Below are 21551 nucleotides of genomic sequence, written 5' to 3'. Positions count from 1 at the left end.
GACACTGGCTCCGATGATGCGTTTGTACGTGAGCACCACGTTGAATGCCTTCTTGAACTCCCACTCAAGATAAGACACACGCCATACTCAACACCGTCTCCTCCCATAGATTTTCCGTCGAAGAATATGTCTGGCCTCGACCAATCATCCACATCCTCCCCTGCGCTTCCGACGAAGCCTACCACCCTCCCTACCAAACAAAACCGATCCCACAGGTCTCGAACCCCAATCCATGAAGTCACGGCAATGTATTTCCCGCTTGTTGCAAATCCGTCTGTGAAGTTTCGAGCTCGGAATGGGTATAATGGGAGTGAGGAAATGAGGGGTTTTACGGTAAATTTCACGGGTCCGGTGCTTGAGGTTTGCATAGATGGGCGTTGGTGTACGATGGAAATATGTTCGATGCTCCGGGAACCAACTTGTGCGACAAGCAGCCTAAAACTCGAATTCCGTACATCCTAGGCTAGGCAAATATGCATCTAGTTTTCCGCATGGTGCTTATACGTGGGTTCAAAGCATTTCTCGGAGTTGTGTCAACCATTACCCATAAATCTCCTTACATCCCCGCTGTCTCAAAATCGTGAAGTAGGTCGCAGTCCATACTATTTGGACCAAACACCTACCAGTCAGCCGACCAGTCAGATTGGTTTCAATACGTATCAAGCAAAATTGACTATACTCTCATTCTGTAACATGCCCATCCTACCCCGAAATCCGACCTCTGATTTGGGAACATTTACTTTTGTGCTTCTCATGCTGAAAAGGGAACGTTTGAACCGGAGGCTTTCAAGAACCCTCAAACCCGGTTCGAACCTGCGCATGTTAGGGCCCAAATGCTAATTTCATATGTGGTCAGTTGGGCACTATAAAGCAATTTGGGCATCAGTTTTGGTTTCTAGTGTTTTACAGACCGTTGTACAGTGCCGACGAATAGGTAGAATCTGGCATAAGCAGATGGTGTAGTGTGGGAGTAGTAAACACCTAAGCTAGAGGATACATAAACCACTTTGGGGAAAGCTACGATGAAGCTCAAAACGAGCGCTGAGTTGGACTGACCGATCAAACGGCGTCGGGGGTCGCCGGCCATTCCGAGGTTTTGCAAACGACCTTCCATGGCAAACTCACTCCATCTTCAAGCCAAATCCATGGCCAGATTTATAGGTATGTCGCCATGTTACTGATACGAAGTATGAAATGAAATTAAGGACAGATATCGGGGGTGAGGGCACCAAATAGTCATCAATGCGCAAAAATTTAGTCTGTTTCAGTCAACTTGACTGACCCGGTGTTCCATGGTAAATACCACGGGAAAACCAAGCATGACGGTAAGTTCTCCGTAACAGTTAAGGCAACCAGACCTGAAAATTTCCTGTTACAGATGATTTCAAATTGGTGCTCGAGAGATCTCGCATCGCCGGAGTCAAGAGCATGATCATCACCGGAGGTAGTCTCCGTGAATCTCAACATGCCTTGAAACTGGCCAAAGAGCATAGTCAGTAGTAGTACTGACATTGGTTTGGCTGCTGCCACAACTGATGAATGATTCTTGCTAGGCTTTTATGCTACTGTGGGCTGCCATCCCACTCGTTCTGCTGAATTCGACAAATTCAAGGGTGGCCCTGAAGCATATCTAAATGCTTTAGATGAGATCCTGAGAGATAATTCAAGGGGAAACGGTCGAGCCGTTGCTGTGGGTGAATGTGGACTAGGTGATTATAGTATCCTCGTCGCGCGCTACGTACATTGACCCTTTGATGTAGACTACGACAGAACACATTTTGCTGCTCCGGAAGTGCAGAAAAAGCATTTCCGTATGTTACACCAGTCCGATCTTTGATTGAGATTGATGCCATTCCTCTGGTTAAGGATCCCAACTGTCTCTTGCCAAGAAATACCATCTACCACTTTTCCTTCATTCCCGTGCTGCACATAAAGACTTTGTGAGTATACTCCGTGAAGAAGGCTTTGGTGTGAATGGCGGGAAAGAAGTAGGGGGTAATGGTGGCGTAGTTCACAGTTTCACAGGTCAGCTCGATGAGCTTGCCGAATTGGTGAGCTCTGATTCATCTCATTGTTGTCTTGATAATGCTAAGACTAGTTGTCGACAGATGAGTATGGGTTTCCACGTTAGGTATTTTCATACACTGGCGTGTTGAATCTGAAATGAAGTTCGATCTAGTGTGAATGGTTGTTCGTTGAAGACGGTGGACAATCTAACCTGTGCTCAGGCGATCCATCTTGATCTATTGATGCTTGAAACAGGTGATCTCGCATCCTCAATGCATCTCAATTGTGGAAATGCTCAATGTTCTCATTGCAGACGCTCCTTGGTGTTCCATGACTGGTAGGTGGTTTTTCTACAGAACGTAGGACCGACCATTGATGTTCAAGGATGTAGGTGCCCATGCCTCGAAGACCCATCTAAATGCTCTTCCTACCCTTCTAAACGATCTGTACTTTCCAGCATCGATTAAACCAGAGAAATTTGTCCTTGGGAAAGCAGTCAAAGGACGCAATGAGCCTTGCTCGATTGGTGGGGTCGCATGGGTAATTCAACAGCTCCACCCAGAAGTCACATATGAGGAGCTGGCAGAGAAGGCGTGGAAGAATACTGTAACCGTATTCGGGTTAGACGAGCTGTCATAGGCTAAAATCTTGTGATGCCTACTGTATCAGCGCTAGGAGGCGCTAGGCCGAACTTTCGCTACGAATAAATGAGAAGGTGTACTACCTGAATGCTACATATCCACTGCCCTGAGTGGTTCGAGAGTGGTTCCAAAGCTTCAACTTAAGAGTTGGACTTGATCATTATGATTACGGGAATGTGATTGCAAGCATTCGCCTCGTGCATTCTCTTCTCTCCCAACGTCTCAGGCGATACGGCGTCGTCGCACTTCGGTGCCGACTCTCGCAGGGGTTGCAATGGAACCAAATTCTGGGCTGTGCAAGTTTGTCTCCGTAGAAATGTAAGCGGCCACTGCACGTTGCAGCACGTTGCCCCAGCTCCTCTCTGTCCCACCAATTCACCACTTTTATTTCGTTACCCGCCCGTTTGCCTACCCTTTCCTGTTTCTTTGTTTTATTTCTCTTATGATACGGCGATGTTTACCTATCTCTTTCCATGTTATTTCGCATTTCAATTCGTGTAAGTACTCTAGGATTGTAAGCATGTACAAGTTCTTCCTGCCCCAGCATGGGTTCGCTTTCTCGAGGTGGAAATTCTCTCAAGAGGCAATTAGATTCATCATTCGATTCTGAGCAGCTGAAATAGGAAATTGCTTATGTCAGCAACACATTAGCAACGGGAGCAACCAATTTGGTGCTGCATCATTTTCCTTCCAAATCTTTCACGACGTTCGTTTCTACAACACCTAGAAAGTTATAGAAGACCAGCTGGGTCACTGAGATCTTTAGCTCACGTCAGTCCTCATCGGCTTGACTGCTTTTTCTTTCCTGTACGTGTTGTCATTACTTCTAACTCCATTTCGCTCTTTGCCACAGACTTAACTTCTCAGCTCCCACTGCACTCTTATTTTCACTGTACATTGAGCTCATCTATTTCCTTTAGCAGTGGTTTATATCAACGTACTTGCTGAAAGTTAACATAACATGTCCAAAAAAATAACCCTCACGCTCCTTGTTTACCTCGTCGCCATTTTCGCCGTCTCTTCCCTCGTGGAAGCGAATGGTTTTGAATCCATCCACCGCAGAGATCATGAAAATCTGAAGCGGTTAATTAAGAAACGTGCAACCGCCAGTAGTCCTGTGGAAGGAGTCGGAAGCGAGCCATCAGTCACAGAAACCGCCGCGGGTACTACTCTCTCGACGAGTTCTGCGGCTTCGTCTCAAGCATCTAGTACGTCAGCAGCATCGGCCTCTGCTTCCTCCTCGGTCTCAAGTAGTGCATCTTCCACTACTTCCGTAAGTCACTCTTACGCAACAATTGATGCCTGTAACTGAAATCATTCCAGTCTTCCGTTTCTTCCAGTAGTGCCAGCACCAGCTCCTCTGTGTCTTCTTCCGCGATTTCTTCCAGCGCTTCTAGCTCTTCATCTTCATCGGTATCATCGTCCAGTAGTGCTACTGGCCCCACTACTACGGCCACTTCTACTTCGAGCACCCCTCAGGTTACCCAAGCTCCCACCGCTACGGAAGATACTGAGCCAATCACCAGTGTGATATCGGGTGTCCTAGTCACACTCACAGAATCTGTGGCAGCATCCTCAACGGCATCTTCGAGTTCCTCCGTTTCGGGAGATATATCGTCGAGCGACGGAAAGAAAGCAGGTATCACTGTGGTCATTGTGATTGCTTCGTGTGTTGGTGGAGTGGCCATTCTTTGGACCATCTTCCGAAAATGGAAACTCGGTCGCTCATCGAAGTTCGACCAACGTCTCCAGCCCATCAACTGGCAGCCCACTACTGAAGACGGCATAGACAGTGGTATTCCCATCCACCGTCGTCGCGCCTCCGATACCTCTTCTTTCCACTCCGGCGTACACAGTGGCCCTTCTGATATGGGACACCGTAGCTCTGAGAACGGACACAGCACGTATGGTGCAGCTGACTTGCCACCCCTCCCATCCCACGACTTTACTGTAGGACCTTCGCATTTGACGCCTGTCGGTGGGTATGCCGATCTGGCTAGGGGCCCCAGCCCACAACCTCAGATGCAGGAAAACTTGACTCGTGGTCCCAGTATCAATCGCAACTATGACCATAATGTCCCGTTGCATCATCAAACTGGATATGGAGCTACTGGTGGATTCTAAACGATTGTTGCGATTATGATTATTTTGACTAGGTCAACAAAGCATCTACAGTTCCCTGGTATGGAAAACACCTTCGTTACATGTAACTAGGAAACTGGCACTCGTTCATTTTCTACGTTCATTTTCTTCAGTACCGCTGGCATTATCGGTGTTTCTTTATTGCTCGCTCTTACGTTTCATCTTGTTCGATAAGTAAATTATCAATGGACAGTTCCGTGTCTTTTCCGATGTTCATATATACCCTATAACTGGCAACAGGATTCTGCATTTGTTGACAATCTTGTTGAAAAGTTTGGTAAAGACAGAATCATTGCTTAGATTCTGGAGGTACGAGAAGTATGCCTATATACACCAGATTGTTGTATCGGGTCTTGGGCAAAATTATCAAGAGAAATGTGTTGAAAATCTTGCTGAACAGATGTGCCATTGCGACCAACCCACAGCTTCAAGAGTACACCCATTAATAATACCAGAACGGCCGTGTACATCCACCACCACACTTCAACATGGGTTTTCCACCTCAAAACCGACGAGCGGTTGACGGGTACTGCGGTGACATCCTTCATGGGCACATCATCGGCAAGTTTCGTGTTCTCAAACAAAGATTCTAGTCCAGTAGGTTTTTCAGGTGCGAAAAACCTTTGAGGTCGAAGCCACCATCCATCGTCTTTGCCTATCGAGTCCAAAGAGGCTTTGAATTTTTCCGTTCCGGGATTGACGTTGGTGGGAGTCCAATCCATCTTGTCTTCGTCGTCTGCTTCTGTTGGTGCAGAGGAAGGCAACAATGAAGGCAAACCAAAAACAGGCAGGGACTTCGGGACTACAGGTTGAGAGGATGATATTGTGAGTGAAGCGAAAAGATCTGGTTCGGAAACCTTGGGAAGAAAAGCGGGGGTGCTCGCTCGAGAGCTTTGGTCCGTTGGATTAGGCGTCGGTGAACGTGAGTTGTTCAAGTCGTGACTTTTGGTGTTGATTAATCGTATGGTTGGAGGTTGCTGAATTCGGAGGACAAAAAAGGAGGCTATTGATACCTAAAGCACTCGATTAAGTACGCATGCCTGTTGATAAGGTGTCGCTTACAGATATTTCCAATAAAACCAGGAATAAAAAATATAGGCGGGCTGGTAGATCCAGAGGTCGCTGAGCTAGTTGTAAATAGTCTATATGGAACCACTGCAAAGCCAGCAAGGTGGTCGTTATAAGTCGAGAGATCCATATTATAATTTGTAAGGCCTTGTCAGAATCCGTTTAGCAAAACAATCAAAGTATGTGTAAACGCTCTCCTCGAGTGCGACGTACATTGTACTGTCTTTTGCCTTGAACGCGAACATCGCGGCCCTGTATTTGAGCAGTGCGGATCGAAGCATAAGTTGGGTCCCAGGCCGTCCATAATATAGAGCAAACTGTGAGGATAGGTGATATGGGTTGTAACAAACTTGGTCGGTCAAACGGTCGCCGGCCAAATAGAACTGTGCAAAGATTTGTAAAAAGTAGATATTTTGAGACGCGTCAATACTCACTGGCTATATACCCAGCCAGGAATGAGCCTAGAGTAGCTGCCCACAGACACCCGCGAACTCGCCATGCAAACAACTCTTTGGAAATATTTTCCCGTTCTTGCAATGTTGCCGATACGCGTCGCTGTCGGACTTTTCCCTTCGTCTCCTTCAACCATCCACCTAATGCATGCGCACGAGCCATAGCATCTTTTTTTCGAATTTCTTCCTCAACTGCTGGTAGACATGATTCACAAACAGGCGGATAGCGCGTGTGCAAGGATTCGCGGTACCGCGGGAGCATTTCTAAACGTTGTTCGTATTCCGGACTCTGAAGGTTATTAGCGCAGTAGAGTGTCTCTACGACAGAACTCACTGTTGGTGGAGGAAGATAGTTTGAAAGTAGATTGATAATCAAATGCTGGTTTGTTTGACAGTTATGGCAGAAAGGTCCGCTCCCGTAACTTGTGGGGAGGCGATCTTTGCTCGGAGAAGCTACTGGAAGATTTAGCAAGGCACAGAGGGCTGTCAAGATACTTGCCTCTTTTTGAAAAGGACTTTACATTCAATGATTCTTCGTGCATTTGCGGCTCATCCGAGAGAATTTCTCCCTTCGCATCGTAACGATTCCAACATCCACAGGAGTTGCATCGAAAGTTCCTAGGATCTTTAGGATGTGGTAGAAAGGTGTTACAGAAGTAACATTGAGCCTGGGGTGGTCGTCTAAACATTGCACAAGCTGAGGTAGTGGTTTTGTTGAAAGTGTCAATAAATCGGGTGATCTAGATTACGACAAATTGACTGCCGAGTCACTGGTCCACGTCCATGTCTCTTGCACCATCCACATCAGCTAGTAGGGGAGGCGTTACTTTACAACCATCTTTTTTCACCTCTTCTCTCTATGTCAATCCCTTTCGAGACGACATACGAACACTTATACATGCTTACCATGAACAATACTCTCAATCCTCGGAGAAGCCGTTTGCGCTTTTCAAGAAAGTATGGCGTGCGCAGGGTTGGGAATGGCTACACTGCAAAGTCTTCGACAATCGTAGTAGGGAAGCTCTTATGAATGTGTCACACCGACTCTTCTTAGGTTCTTCATCGGATTCAAGTAATGGATAATAGTCTTACTCAACAAATATGTTATTTCCCAGAGCGTACAGTGAAAACAGAGGCGCCCTTTACGCGTGTCGTCGCGCTATTTGGGCTGTATACATTCTTCAATACTCAACCTACAGGCTCTGCACCCCCTTTGTACTCGATGAAGCATATTCTTATTCCTATTGGCAAGTTGAATGTCTTCACAATTACGCATTAGCGGTGGTTGATCTTAGTGATAGACCAGTACTCTTCCCTTCTGCTCCTCCCGACGACACTGGTGTCAGAAATACTGCGACCGTTACAGCCATACGTGTCACATATACTCGAATGTCTAGTGAACTCTGAGGTTTTTCATATCATTCCCTCTTCAAATCTCAATGCATTCAACCCTCGCCAACTTCCTCGGGAACTCTACGTAGATTCAATATCTTCTGAATCTGACTTACAGAAATCTAAGAAAGCAGGGCGCCCTACAAAACGTGACAAAGCCAAGAAAGCAAAGGCGGCTCTCGACGGCATCGACAAGTGGATGCACAAGACGTCGGTGCCAAGTCATTCGATGGAGGGTGGCCCTGCCTTCGGAGCACCAGCGACGACGCATTACCTGCTTGCTCAACCTCCGACCCAAACTCTGACAGAATACAAAGCAGACAAAGCAACCATGTTGGATGCAATAGGTTTCTCTCCCAATCATCCTTCCGGTGTCCATTCGGCAATGGAGCAAGTGAATCACGATGTGTTGGAAAGGCTCAGACAGCTGCAAGAGACAGAGGGCCCAAAGCTTAAAACAGAATCAATGTCTTTTGCAGGGAAAGAAAGAGCGGAGCGTGCAGTTAGAGAGATGAAGGAAAAGGGTGGACCAGGATTACTTGGTTTGCTCGAAGGCAGTGGATTGGAGGAATCTTGTTCGTAAATCGATGCCATCCAACTGATTTTGAACGACAGAATGAACGCGACAGGCAATTGCATCTATTCTTAAAAAATTACGTTATCGTGTAGAGCAGTTCACACAGTTGAAGCTATTCGCTCTTGTCGTGTCATTCCACTCTTTGACTCCAACGCTCTTTGTAATTTTATTCTTCATGGCCTTCCCAGGTCGTTACCAAGCGAACTCTCCTTCAACTACAAGTCTTCTTCACCCTTCTTTTGGCTGCGAATCTGCTAGCAGTAACTCTACTTCAAGTGAATACAACAATGAAATTCAAGCAAGCTTAGCTAGAGGCCCTAGAACCATACAAACCATGGCTAGCAAATCGTCGTTGGTCGGTGGCCGGCTTGGTTTGGTATACTCAGCTTTGACAAGTTTTTGATAGAATGATTCCCCATATAGCGGAGCAACGTCCGATCGTCGCGTTGCCTCGCTTGCGCCCTCAATGTCGGACAAAGCGAGCATAATGTCTTCTCTCATCTTTCGAAATTCTGAACTGTGTCTCTACAGTTTTCTCTTTCGGCCGATCCTATGGCCTGGGGAACTGACCTTTCACTTCGCGCGGAACCCGACGATTATCTGCACAATCCCGATCCTCGACGCGACCGAAAGAATGATCTCGGTGGATCATTTTTCACATATCGTGGACTGACGAATTTGGGCTGCCTTATCCTGCTCGGAGTTGTTTTTGTCACTCTTTTGTACGTCTCTAAAAATCTGGAAAGAAGATATATTGATGTACATATGCTCTAAAGCGCTGGATACCCTTTGATATCATTCTTTACTAGAACTCATATGTCAACCATGGGTGGATTCAATCTAGGTGGGATCAATGGCAGCGGACAGGTAAAGCAGTTTCTGCCCAACGTCAAGTAATTAATTCTTCTAAACATCGGCGATACAGATTCCAACTATGTCTGGAAATTATGGTCTTATCGATCTGGAGACCCCTCAAGAACAATACACGTATACCTCATTCAGAGACAATTCCACCGAGCTACAATTAGTCTTCAGTGACGAGTTCAACACTGATGGACGTACCTTCTATCCTGGAGATGATCCATACTGGGAAGCTGGTGCGTTTCTAATATGCACCTCAAAGTAGCAGTACTTGCTCTCTAATCTGGAAATGGCGCAGTTGACTTGCATTATTGGGAGGTCAGACGCCTGCCACGTAATAGACTCGAGTTTTGCCTTCTGACTATGGTATCACATTTTTATAGACTAACAATCTGGAATGGTATGATCCTGCAGCGATCACTACTAAGAATGGATCTCTGTTAATCACAATATCGAGGAAAGAGACGCATAATCTGCATTTCCAAGGGGGAATGATGACCACATGGAACAAATTCTGTTTCACAGGCGGGCTCATCCTCACTTCTGTCGTCCTTCCGGGTGTTAATAACGTCGTCGGACTTTGGCCTGCCGTCTGGACTATGGGTATCGTGTCCGCTTCCTTGAATGTGAAGATGGTATCCATTCCTAAATTTTGTAGGTAACCTTGGTCGCGCAGGGTATGGGGCTAGTCTTGAGGGAATGGTAAGCGATTGAGCTTTTCAACGTTGGTCCACTGAATTCACTATAACTAGTGGCCTTACACGTACGACGCTTGTGATGTTGGTACTGCCCCGAATCAAACTCACAACGATCTACCTGCTGCTGCCACTGTCAACGGAGATCCTTCGGCTAATGGTGCACTATCTTATCTCCCTGGTCAACGCCTCTCCCGATGCACTTGTCCTGGAGAGTCACATCCCGGTCCAATACACTCAGACGGCACTTACGTTGGCCGTGCTGCTCCCGAAATTGATGTTTTCGAAGCACAGGCAAGTCTCAATCAATCTCAATCTTGAATACCAATGCCCTCTTGTTACTAACTTTTAACCCTAGATCGGAACAGACTTTGATGAAATTCTAATGGGTGAAGTGTCACAAAGTGGCCAGTGGGCGGTAAGTCCAAAACATTCAAGCAAAATTGAAGAGAACCTCAGAAAACTTGTATTATTTGTTGTCTTTTTTATAGCCCTTCAATGAAGCTTACGAGTGGTTCAACACATCTGCCAACTTGATTATCAACAATCCGTCAGAGACTTTGTTGAACAGTTATATGGGTGGAGCTCTTCAACAAGCAACGTCGTGTGTCTCTAAAACAAGTGAGCCTCTAAAAAAAAGTTGCCATCTCGAGAAATCTCAATCAAAACTTATTAGATCCAGACTGTTATTTCAGTGGAGGGGGTTGCTATTCAGTATATGGTTTCGAATATAAGCCCGGTATGTGACGATCCGCTGTGATATCTGCTACGTGAAACTGAGGCTCAGCCTTTCAGGGTATGACGATGCGGTCAGTTACAAAAACGATCAATATGATTATCATGATCAATTCTCTTGATCAGTATATTAGTTGGATAGCAAATGGGGAACAAAAGTGGACCATCAACGCAGGAGGCACAGCCGCGGACACCCGAGTTGAGATATCCGCTAGGCCTATTCCGCAGGAACCCATGGTAAGTAATGCTTATTACTCTGAGGACGAATAATAACTCAAACTCAACGGGACCACGTACACTAGTACCTATTGGCTAATCTCGGAATCTCCACCAATTTTGGAGACGTTGATTTTGAACATTTAACGTTCCCGACCAGTATGGCCATTGATTGGATCCGGGTATATCAGCCCAAGGACGCCACCAACATTGGATGCGATCCGAAAGACTTTCCAACCGCTGCGTACGTGTTATTATCACTAAGTGTTGACTCTCGTTTTGATCCTCGACACTGACAGCTACATTGAAACGTTTGTCTTTCATTCTTCAAGTTACATAACTTGATTGTTTATTGAATCATACAGCTACCTCGAAGCATACACCAACCCCAATCTAACTACTTGGAGGAACGATTACAAGCAACCATTCCCAAAATCTTCATTCCTTGGACAATGTTAGGCTTCTCTGGTTTACCAATATCCCTTCCCTTCCCGCTTTCTCGTCGTTCGTTCGTTTTCGTATTACTTTTCCGTTTTGCTGTAATGGGAGTCGCAGTTTCTGTCCTTTTCTGTCTCATTGTTGTAATCACGTCTAAATGTTGTAGCTTCATATTCCCCCGCCGACTAGTACTCATGTACTAAATATATATAGATATATATTTACCGCCCTGCCTTTCTCTAGAATTGAACATCCCATCCCTGATTGGAGACCCCCTCTTTTGCCTAGTTACGTCTTGTGGTCTGTTGTAGAATAGCGATAAACCTTGTTCTCAGGTAGAAGAAAAGTAAGTATATAACAATGCATCCATAAGGGTACTATGTAAATTAAGAGGGTGTACGCTTTACAATGCAGAATTTGAATGAACATCTAGAAGATTTTGAAGCGCAGTCAATACTCTCTCGAGCGCTATTATGCCTCCTGTACTGAGAGGTATTACATATTGTTCGGTTTGTTTCTCCATTTCGCCTTCTGATAATTGTTGACGGCTTGCCTTTATAAGAGCTCGAGAATCGCGGAGCACTTTCTCTAGTAGATGTCCGGAATAGTACAGCCAGTTAATCTCCATTTCTAATCCACCGAAAGGAGTTTCTAGTGTTCGACGGACAAAGTTCCTGGACAAAACATAGGCTTTTTCGCTATAGAGTCGACTGAAGGTTTTCAGAAGACGATTAATGATATACGTGAGTGTATGAACACACCTATTCACGGTCCCTTCTTCCGTGCCCCGAAGTTTCTCGTAAGCAGGTTCGCAGAACCATCTATGTTGGTGCCAAGGTCTTAAAGATCGCTTTTGGAAGAAATATACGACTTACGGTTCCTGGACAAGCACCAGTCCTTGGATACTCACAAGCGCTTGTAAAAGAGAAGAGCGGCTAGCGTCCCAACTCTCGTTTCTGTCGCCGGCCCAAGTATTCAGAATTGATAGACAGACTTTGCCTTCCTCGTATAGATTCCTGTGGAAAGCTCAGTGCATATAACAAACCAGCTACCAAAAGCCGTACGGATTAACTAAAGCAAAGTCACCATGTTAAGAAGAACGGTGAGGCGACGAGGAAAATATGACATACCCCGGCCATTACCGTTCGTTAAACTGTGGAAATGAGCCAGTGGCGCAGTATTGGGATAGTCGACAAGATGCCAATCGATTACGAATGCTTTTTGAACATGTCGTCAATTGAGACAGATTTTGGGATTTGAGAAACTTACGACAGTCTTGATACGGTGTGTTCGAGGGACCTATGATGAGGCTTCGTACTAAATCAGCACGGTCCTCATAGGCACGGACCAATATGTTTTCTATATGCATTATTGAGATTGCAAACTAATTGGATGAAGCGGGTGCAGGTGACTCACCAGGCAAACTATTCATGAGAACCCTATATTCTCTATTTAATCTTGACATGAACTGTCGTGATGGCTGAGCCGCGGATGTTTGATAATATGCATGGTCTTGAGGAGCTGAAGATAAAATCTTGAATTTTTCCCAATTCGCGTTCTGGTCAGATTCCTGAGTCTGCATTTCCCCTTCTTCCTCGAGTTCAGACTTAGTTGAGTCGAGTGTAATTAATTCAGTTGGCGGATCGCTCGGCGGCGACATAGATGCAATCGTGTCAGTTGTGGTGTGTTCGGAGGATTGTTCGACATCTGGTTCTCTCATCTCTTCGTCTTCGTATCCATCGCCGCTATTTTGCGATTCACCATTCCCCCAATGGTAGTCATAATCCCATATCCCGTGCATTTGATGTTGATTCTCAGAGCCCTCCTCATCCTCATAGAGCTCATCTTCGAGCTGTTCAATGCCGTCATATAATCGTGTGACCCTCTCTAATGGGTATGTTCCCAAGGATCCATCTGGATGTAAAATGTCCAATGAACCGTCAAGGCGGAGCTTCATAGTGCGTCTTGTGATTAGTCCGCTTCAAGCATTACAAGGGAAAAACATACATCAATCACTTCCCCAAACCATGAAAGGGTCCCAGGTAAAGCCTTCGGGTTAATGATCCCTTCATCTATTGTTTCTAAGCTGCGACGAGTTGCTATACCAGCGCCAATAGTAGCCAGTTCTTCTCTCCATCCACTTAATTGACCAGAAAGTGTGAAAGGATTTGCGCGAACCCAAGGTTCAAGTTCTCCGATCTTAGGTACCCTAGGCGCTTCGAAGCCGTTGTTCTTGTCTGGAGCATGTATGAAGACCATTTCGCCGCGGCGAGCTCCTAATCCTCCGATCTCTGGAGACGAAATAGAATCCGACGCTCCTTGAGAATCTAGTTCCAGTAAGGACACTTGTTCTATTTTACCGCGCAACAGGATGGTTGCCGTTCGTTGAATAGCATCCACAGTCTGAACGACACCGGGTATAGCTTGCGTTCCTCCGCCGTCACCAATAAAAAAGACATGGTCTCCAGGCCTGTAGGATGTTGTATGAACGATGTACAAGAAGGCAGCAAGTCTGACAAAGTAATTACCAACAATCGTATTCATCTGGGTTCATATATGGAATTAAGTCCACAGATCGAAGAGTTTCTTTATTCCCATCTTGCCACAAAACATCGACTTCAGTGTCGGTAGCTGTGACATTGAAAGAGTTCACGGTGATGACGCCGCCGGCTTCCCCCTCTTGTCCGTGTTTTGTGACTGGGATGCCTTCTGTATCTTTGAGCTGAACACAATCTCCAATGCGCATTTGGAAGCTTAAACGGTTTCTAACCAAGGTTAGTTTGCCTTTTCAACAGTGAGGTCGTGATCGTTAGGAATAACCACGATTCAAAAAATTTACCTATATCTGACCCGTGCCAGAATCGTTGGGGTCGTTGCCGACTTTCCGCCGTGCTTATGTCTAGCTGGTAAAGCAATTACTACAGTGGAAATATGACACCTGTAGACTCTTACTGTTTGATTAAGAGCTAGCCAAGCAATGACATACACTGTGTGCTTGATAGCGATAACAGTCTGCAGACCAGTAGTGCGATTGGTCCCGAACAAATATCCGAGCATGTTCTGAACTCCTCCAATAGGCGAGGGCAAGATGTTCTGCATGTAACCAATGTAACCAATCAGTATTAGCAACAAGGGCGAAGATGGTGTTAATATCGAACCTCGCTCGTTTCTCCAACTGACAGACGGGAACCAAGCTCTGGCAACCGAACCAGTTGACCTGAGGGTACCTCAATTATGTTCTCATCGTATAACTAGGATACCTTCAGTAAACAGATTTCGAATAGTATTCGTTTCAATGCCTACGCATACCTCTATGACCTGTTTGGTATATTAATGAAACGCGCACACGAGACTTAAAAGATGAGGTACCTGGCCAACCCAATCTTCGTAGACCACATAATCCTCAATCTCTGCCTGTCTGTCCGTGTCCAAATCCTCCAAGGTCTTCCACCCATCGACTTGGACCTTGCTTATAGCATGTTCGAGGCGAGTCTTCACTCTGACATCCAGTATCATTCCAGAATGAAGATCATCCACGCTACGCTTGACGACGTCACCAGGCTGCAAAGACCTGTCCAACAGTTGCAAATCCGACTCGGGTAATATCTCGCGTTTGTCTGTGGGTTCGGAGAGGAAAGAAACGCCCACTTCGCCACGCTCGAGAGATCGCATCAGTGGGTCTTGGAGAGGATTTGGTAAGGAAGAATCTTCTGCATCGTGCCAGCATCTCTAATGTTGTGGGAGTGAGTGAAAATATTGTCGATATTTGGAATGAACCTTACTAGAACTATGCCTATAGAATGAGGCGCCGTTATCTTCTGAACAACATCTTGTTGATAGAACTAGAGAGAGATAATCAGTTCTGCAGCGTTATTCGTACATGAGACAGGCGTACTTTGGTAACTGGACCCTTTGCGGAACTGAAGTTCATGGTAATTTATGGTTATAAGTAAAGAAAGTTCAAGAGGCAAGAGATTAATATTTCTTGATACGACTCGTAAGCGTAAGCGAGTTGTAGATCAGATCCGCCGGAAGGTGTAGTGTGGCAGTGTCAGACTATTTTTCCCATAAGATTCAGAAATCGAACAGACTCGAACTCTGAACAGCCTCTGGGGCAAGCGCTCTCACCAGCTGTAGTACGAGTGTTTTGTAAGGAAGAAAGGATGTGAAACGGTTTGGTCCATCGGATTTCCCAGAAAGTGAATCATCCGATTCGTTGCCATCTCAAAGCCTCTTGTTACTTTCTGTTCGTCCTCGTAAGTCACAACTTGCGCCGTAATCTCGAGGATTCAAGTTGCAAAGTTGCAAGATTGCCTTATGCTCCTTATAGTCCAGAAAAGCTTCTTCTGTGTTTACCGGGACTCGGGCTCAAGTACGTGCGTGCAATCCAGGAACGACCTTCCGAAAAATTCAAACTTTCGTATCGATTAGGAAACTTCAAAAGTCTCCTGGACCTTGGCAGGTGAGTAACATTCTACTGCTGATTGGGAACGTGTTCACAGCCTGACGGTGCTCTCACACATAATGTGAGCGTGAAGAGGCGCTTGAATTACTTGTCTGACATGCAGATGAAAACAGGAATGAACAGGAACGCGCTGACGATGACCGTGGACTATATTCAACACCCCTTCAGCATGCAGTGCATGCCCTTCTCTCATCAATGCGAGACTTACAACACACCATTGTCATCCCACAGTGACTCAACCAACACGGAGAAACACATTATTCTTAGACTCGAACTGTAAACATGAACGTTCGTATCTCGTTCACAAAACGTTGTTCCAATAGCTAAACGTCCTCGACTCTACAACTGAAATGGCCGATTTTGAAGCGAGTAAAAGCCTTTCTTGAGTTATATATGCTATTAGTATAGCTGTGGTTCAAGCAACAGAAACTGCGGTGTTACAGCTATGGGCGGATATGTAGTGTCTTTTGCTATTCGTCCAACCTCCGATGCTCATGAGTGTAATGAAAGTTGAACAATTGGAATGGTCAGAAGAATTCATCATTCATTTATTCCGGCCCGTGCAGTCCCATGTTTGGTATTTCGGCGGCGACAAAAACTGTTGAGGTGCTCGAGTCACCATGGGAGTACTTTAAAATTACTGTATCTCTCTCGATATATAACCATCACCCTTGGTCCCTATGATTCTACTGCCTTTTTCCTACCTCGTGGTCTCCGATTGTTCCCCCAACATATGCTGATGCATTCATACTCCGTACCTTGCCGCCAGTTAGTGCGCTCAACTATCAAAAATCAGCGGTCACAAACTTTCAAGGCATTTTATGCTGTACGCCCATACGTTGTCTACTTTCCTAGAGAACTCACTCTTTTGACAGACTATTCAGAGTCTCCGAAAGGCTCCACCTGCAGACATCGACGATGTACCCTCAGATAATGTTCGTGAAGTTGTTCTTTCATACATCCTTAGATTGACATTCTGATCAATTTTTCATGACCAGGACTTCATTCTCTCTATCCTACGCGCAAACGCTTCGTCGCGCGACGCTAAACCATATTTTGCTTCTTTCAGTCCTCGTCCTCGCCCAGTTCCAGCGTTACCACAAATCGATGAAGCGACACCTGTCGAGTTCCGCGAACCTTTACCGGTTACTGAGCACCCCAAAGTCAGCCCCCTTATCGCATCCATCATCGATCCCGTTATACGTAGGACCGCTCTTGTAAAGATTCAAGGTCCATTTAATCAGGTTCAGTTGGATAGTATCGCTAGAGGTATGGTATATCTCGAGAAGCTCGGTTTAGTGAGCGTTATTGTTGTCGAAAACGACGACGTTCAGCGAGGCGAACAAGACTCAAGGAGTGTCATTGTAGAGGATACTATGCGTCTTGTGTCTTGCTTAGAGAAGCATGGTGCCCGTGCTCGTCCAGTCCTCGGTGCTGTAGTTCGCCTGGGTCCTAAACCTGAAGATCCAGAGACGGTACAGGACTTCGTACCCCCTGAAGCTCATACTTTTCCTTCTGATCTTGTGCCTATCCGCTCAGCGCTTCGGTCAGGGGAAATTCCTGTGATCCCGCCTTTCGCTCTGGATTCCTTCTGTCGTTCGGTTCGAATAGACGCGAACGATGTCATCGGCGCGCTTGCCCGTGGGATGGTTGAGGCTGGGTCTCAGAGTTCATCCGCAGATGCTTCTATCGAAGCTTCAGGTGAAGTTGATCTTACCCCTCTGCGACTCATGATTATCAACCGGGAAGGAGGCGTTCCTTCGTATGCCCGTAGCGGTTTTCCACACCTTCTCATCAACCTCGATTCCGAGTCAAAACATATCCGGGAGACGTTCCACGAATCTTGGAGGCACACGCACAAGACAGCTTTGTCCAATCTAGCACTTGCCAAAACTTGCCTCACATATATGCCACCAACCTCGTCCGCTGTCATGGTATCGCATCGCTCTCAGAGCTCGTTAATTGGTAATTTGATCACCAACAGGCCTGCTGTGAGCTCCAGTTTGCCTCACGCACTGTTGCAAGGCAATCGTAAGCTTACTCCGCATACACCTACCTTGATTCGTCGCGGATTGCCCATACGAGTGGTTCGCACAGTCGAGAATATTGACCGGAATAAAATGAATGCACTGCTAGAACAGTCGTTCGGGCGCACTTTGGAGGAAACCGACTTTTATGACCGTTTGAAGCGCACCCTAGACTTCGTCATAATTGCGGGAGACTATGCTGGAGCTGCAATCGTTACCAACGAGCCTTCATCGGATTTGTCGCAACCCATTTCATATCTGGACAAGTTTGCTGTCTTACCTAGTCACCAGGGTGATGGTACCGTTGACTTTCTATGGGTCGCTCTTCACGATGAGTCTTACGGGCTCGGTCATCCTTTCTCCGCTAATCCCAACGGTGGTAAGGAAGGGCAAGGAGAAGGTCGGGACCTCGTATGGCGAAGTCGTGCTAATAACCCAGTGAACAAGTGGTATTTCGAACGGAGTTCTGGTCATGTTCGGATGGGTGATTGGGTACTGTTCTGGTGCGATGCAGAGAAACGGCTAAAGATTGAGCAAGGGCGTCGTGGTCGAGCAGGATTGTCCTACATTGAGGATTGGGAGGAGGGTCGCCTTGCCTCATGGATTGATGTTGTTCACAAAATTCCTTCCAGTTGGAAAAAGTAACATCTTTCTACTGATACTCAAGAATTGAAGGTGTCGCTGTGTAATCATTGTAGGAATAGAACTATCACATACTTACTACTAAGTATGATCGTTACATTATAATACATTGCTTTAGAGATCTGGCCAACGTCTGGTCAATGTACTGTCCGAGACCCGTACTTGCGTTTGGGCTTTGGAGGCGGGGAACACGTTAGAACACTAGCAGATAACTCCGCATTCTCCATTGCAGTAAGAGACCGTCGAGCGCGCGGTACGATGTCACCAAACCGCCTCCATGGCTCAAACGCTTTTCCATCCTCGACAATGCTCTTCTCAAGCGCAGCGACTCCGCTAGTTACTCGATTCAAGAATCCTCCAACGGTCCATTGGTCGATATTAACAATCAGGAAATGGAGACGCAAGATGTCGCTGGCGCGTGTGAGATCCCATTGATGATATTCCTGGTTGTCAGCGGGGATCTTTGACTCAACAGAGCGAATATAGGGAGCAGAATACACCACCTAAGGACCAGCATATGAGTAGGTTGCAAAAAAGGTATTACGAATCTTACTGGGGGTTCGTCGGGCTGAGGCCTCTGGCACCAGTCTACATGAGCTCTAATATGACCGTGAGTCCAAGTAAGCCCAAATACAGGAGCATCCACATGCATAGAATGCAATTGTCGAGCGGCAGATGCTGTCGACATCCTGTTTTGTCGGTAAGCATGTTCAGGCATACTGTGCACAGGCTTCTTATCCTCCCAAACACTGCTAACAAACTCAAAGGCCGGCGTGTCAGGAATTGAGTGGCACACAGTAGCTTGGTAGGCGAAAGAAGAGTTCTTCACTGCACTACCAGTCTTCTTTACAGCCTTGTTCTTTTTGAGCCGTTTGAAAGCAGAATCTGTCGAATTGGAGAGATGACGGATCGACTCGGGGGGTATCATCACAACGCAGTCGGGAATGGATTTCTTGGTATTCAGAATTCGTGCAGCCTCAAGATCCACAGGGGTTTGCAGTGGTTGAGGGAGGCTGACGCTACACTGCATGCTGGACGAGTACAATGTTCAATGGACCTTGACTGGCAGAAATTCAAAGAAGATACGTACAGTCGTGTGCTTTCTTTGAGCGCAGGACCTCGGAATTGAGCGTAACTGAAAGTAAAAGGTAGTGGAATTACGAATTATCTTATTGGGTGACGGTAGCAGCATAGAGGGAGGCATACGCATCGGCAAAATCTGCTTCAGACCATCTCTGACTTGAATTTAGCATGGACTTGAGACGTTGCCAAGCGGTGAACACCGTTGTCAAAGGCAGATAAAGAGCTGAAGGGGGTTCGCCAACTTTTGCGCTGAAAAGTGAAGGATCTTCGTTGTAGGCTTCGGCGATGAATGCAATAAAATCTGGAGGAGCAAACGTTGACAGCAATTTATACTCTTCGGACTCCTGTTGAAGGCGGTTCCAATCATAATAATTCCTTTAGATGCAATGGGGAAAACCTTTCTTGTCCATACAAGGGGCAACTTTCCGCTAACATCGAAGACATTTTCAACGTCCTGCCTAAAGCTTTCAGGAATATCTTCAGGAGCCGCCCTTTCCAAGTTCTGGTAGGTACACCATATCTCGAAATGATGACTGTTTTTAGATATCCTGTAAGCCAAATCGCGTCAAATGTCTCTCCCTTTCTGAGGCACATCAAAGAAATGGAAGTATGCTCACTCTGATGCAGAAAGGGCTCGGGAGACTTTGTGACGTGAAGTCTTCTTCTGCTTATTGCCACAACGCGGAGGTGAACTTTCGCTGCCGTAAATTCGTTAAATAGGCGAAACTCGACGCGTCTTACTTGCATAACCGAAAGAATCCACACAGTGCACGAAATTATACTTACGAGTAAGACATGGAGCTTTAAGGAGTCACTAGAGCTAGCAAGCAAGAGTCCTTATACTGGTCGTGAGGGTCGTAAGGAGGGGAGAGGAGAGGAGGGGAAGGTAGCTCAAGAGGGGTCAAAGAGAAGTTGAAAGGGATTATTTTTCTTTCCGCGGAAACAAATATACTTCCGAGCACGTGCGCGTTACAGCCTGTTACAGCTTTCGATTTTTTCAATTTGTCTTTCAAATTGAGTGGACTACAGATCGAATCACATAAATTATAAGCAAGCCATCTTTGCTTGGCTAGGTTTTTTGGACTGGGATGATTTCGTTCCATATCGCAAATATGCCACTGTAACCAGACTGTAACATGGCTTCCGACTCCTTCTCGGTCCGACTTGGAAGGCCGATTCCTCTCATGAGTCCTTCAAGTTCAACGCCATTCTGTCATGGCGAGCGGAAAGAAATCGAAGAAAAGAAAACGCATTACAAAACCCTTTCGTCAGTACCGCAATTGATTACGGGAATCATGCTTATATTCATCCTCAGCCTTCTCAAAGTTACCGACGGAGCTTCAGCATCTTAGCCCGCGAGAGGCGCTGCTTGAAATACCACAGTTCCGCCAGCTGTCCAACACAGAGCGCCAGCATTGAACTCTGGATATCGAATTAGTATGCAAGTTTTTTTTTGGGAAATGTGCGTACATGATCTAAGTGTCTCTTGATATTCGGTGACCTAATGTCTCCGCAGTCTAAAGCCACTTCACTTCAGTCAATGTCTGCTGACACGGGCGATGAAAGTTGTATGCGTTCACGACGCATGGAATCGAATGTCGCTGGCGAAGCTCGTCGAGCATCCATCCGTTCAATTCATATCCTCTTCTAATCCAACTCTATTAAGGCTATCGCGAGGAAAAATGAGGAAGACCAACATACCCCAGATGTGCTTTGTGAGCCGTATGAACTTGGCATTCCCTGACGGTACATGGTCTCAAGAATGAAGTGGATTAAGAAAAGACCAAGTGAATTTATATGACACACAGCATTCCCACAACATACTCCGTTACAGACAGGGTTCTGGACTCAGACAGCCGGAGATGTCGCTGAACCATAATACCGCATGGGTAGTACTCAGTGCTGAACAAGTAACAGTTATCTGACATAGTTTCGTTAGCATTGAGTCTTGACCATGTTGTCTGTCACCCCACATACTGTATTCCCACCTTGCTGGATCTTCACAAACCTGCTATTGGCTTATTGACAATCCTCCCACTGTGGTCTAATTTTTGCTATCTCGTAGCACCATGAGCATCAAAAGTCCCCTTGTTCAGATCTGGACTCACAT

At 46.1% G+C, this 21551-nt stretch overlaps 8 protein-coding genes across 8 annotated transcripts; 5 read left to right on the top strand and 3 right to left on the bottom strand.

The window, feature by feature from the left end:
* Positions 1-1112: 1112 nt before the first annotated feature.
* C8R40DRAFT_1163009 (uncharacterized protein) lies at positions 1113-2646 on the top strand (the record flags this gene model as incomplete). Its single annotated transcript, XM_046230326.1, has 10 exons — positions 1113-1161; positions 1269-1325; positions 1379-1492; positions 1554-1709; positions 1761-1811; positions 1867-2051; positions 2109-2131; positions 2180-2262; positions 2321-2344; positions 2399-2646. 10 exons carry the CDS (start codon positions 1113-1115, stop codon positions 2644-2646), a joined length of 990 nt encoding a protein of 329 aa, XP_046081875.1.
* A 963-nt stretch (positions 2647-3609) lies between these two features.
* Positions 3610-4772, top strand: C8R40DRAFT_1163008 (uncharacterized protein; the record flags this gene model as incomplete). The annotated part of the gene is made up of 2 exons (XM_046230325.1): positions 3610-3921; positions 3972-4772. The coding sequence occupies 2 exons, from the start codon at positions 3610-3612 to the stop codon at positions 4770-4772; spliced, it is 1113 nt and encodes a 370-aa protein (XP_046081874.1).
* Positions 4773-4929: 157 nt separating this feature from the next.
* Positions 4930-7041, bottom strand: C8R40DRAFT_626640 (Ima1 N-terminal domain-containing protein). The gene is made up of 6 exons (XM_046235688.1): positions 6810-7041; positions 6645-6763; positions 6293-6599; positions 6072-6241; positions 5853-6005; positions 4930-5803 (listed from the first exon to the last, which is right to left on the bottom strand). Exons 1-6 carry the CDS (start codon positions 6997-6999, stop codon positions 5087-5089), a joined length of 1656 nt encoding a protein of 551 aa, XP_046081873.1. The 5' UTR covers positions 7000-7041; the 3' UTR covers positions 4930-5086.
* Positions 7042-7093: 52 nt separating this feature from the next.
* C8R40DRAFT_1163006 (uncharacterized protein) lies at positions 7094-8285 on the top strand (the record flags this gene model as incomplete). The annotated part of the gene is made up of 3 exons (XM_046230324.1): positions 7094-7364; positions 7426-7557; positions 7612-8285. 3 exons carry the CDS (start codon positions 7094-7096, stop codon positions 8283-8285), a joined length of 1077 nt encoding a protein of 358 aa, XP_046081872.1.
* Positions 8286-8454: 169 nt separating this feature from the next.
* Positions 8455-11245, top strand: C8R40DRAFT_1055999 (beta-glucan synthesis-associated; the record flags this gene model as incomplete). The annotated part of the gene is made up of 16 exons (XM_046225042.1): positions 8455-8634; positions 8686-8724; positions 8811-9001; positions 9056-9146; positions 9205-9376; positions 9439-9458; positions 9524-9743; positions 9799-9842; positions 9893-10133; positions 10204-10253; positions 10327-10456; positions 10512-10574; positions 10631-10644; positions 10697-10807; positions 10873-11036; positions 11152-11245. 16 exons carry the CDS (start codon positions 8455-8457, stop codon positions 11243-11245), a joined length of 1824 nt encoding a protein of 607 aa, XP_046081871.1.
* A 278-nt stretch (positions 11246-11523) lies between these two features.
* On the bottom strand, positions 11524-15596 carry C8R40DRAFT_625988 (uncharacterized protein). The gene is made up of 16 exons (XM_046235687.1): positions 15120-15596; positions 15007-15066; positions 14594-14953; positions 14534-14542; positions 14383-14475; positions 14177-14317; positions 14064-14127; positions 13753-14008; positions 13232-13694; positions 12641-13175; positions 12494-12583; positions 12355-12441; positions 12289-12295; positions 12100-12240; positions 11986-12045; positions 11524-11934 (listed from the first exon to the last, which is right to left on the bottom strand). The coding sequence occupies exons 1-16, from the start codon at positions 15153-15155 to the stop codon at positions 11628-11630; spliced, it is 2709 nt and encodes a 902-aa protein (XP_046081870.1). The 5' UTR covers positions 15156-15596; the 3' UTR covers positions 11524-11627.
* An 826-nt stretch (positions 15597-16422) lies between these two features.
* C8R40DRAFT_1163003 (uncharacterized protein) lies at positions 16423-18361 on the top strand (the record flags this gene model as incomplete). The annotated part of the gene is made up of 3 exons (XM_046230323.1): positions 16423-16515; positions 16565-16624; positions 16688-18361. The coding sequence occupies 3 exons, from the start codon at positions 16423-16425 to the stop codon at positions 18359-18361; spliced, it is 1827 nt and encodes a 608-aa protein (XP_046081869.1).
* A 77-nt stretch (positions 18362-18438) lies between these two features.
* C8R40DRAFT_1125088 (uncharacterized protein) lies at positions 18439-20378 on the bottom strand. The gene is made up of 7 exons (XM_046228963.1): positions 20228-20378; positions 20059-20139; positions 19839-19989; positions 19565-19785; positions 19449-19493; positions 18912-19389; positions 18439-18861 (listed from the first exon to the last, which is right to left on the bottom strand). The coding sequence occupies exons 1-7, from the start codon at positions 20236-20238 to the stop codon at positions 18496-18498; spliced, it is 1353 nt and encodes a 450-aa protein (XP_046081868.1). The 5' UTR covers positions 20239-20378; the 3' UTR covers positions 18439-18495.
* Positions 20379-21551: the final 1173 nt, after the last annotated feature.

Source organism: Lentinula edodes, assembly GCF_021015755.1.
Source record: "Lentinula edodes strain Le(Bin) 0899 ss11 chromosome Unknown C8R40scaffold_42, whole genome shotgun sequence".
NCBI lineage: Eukaryota > Fungi > Basidiomycota > Agaricomycetes > Agaricales > Omphalotaceae > Lentinula > Lentinula edodes.
Note: the sequence above shows the minus strand (reverse complement) of the source record. Positions and strands in the feature narration are given on the sequence as shown.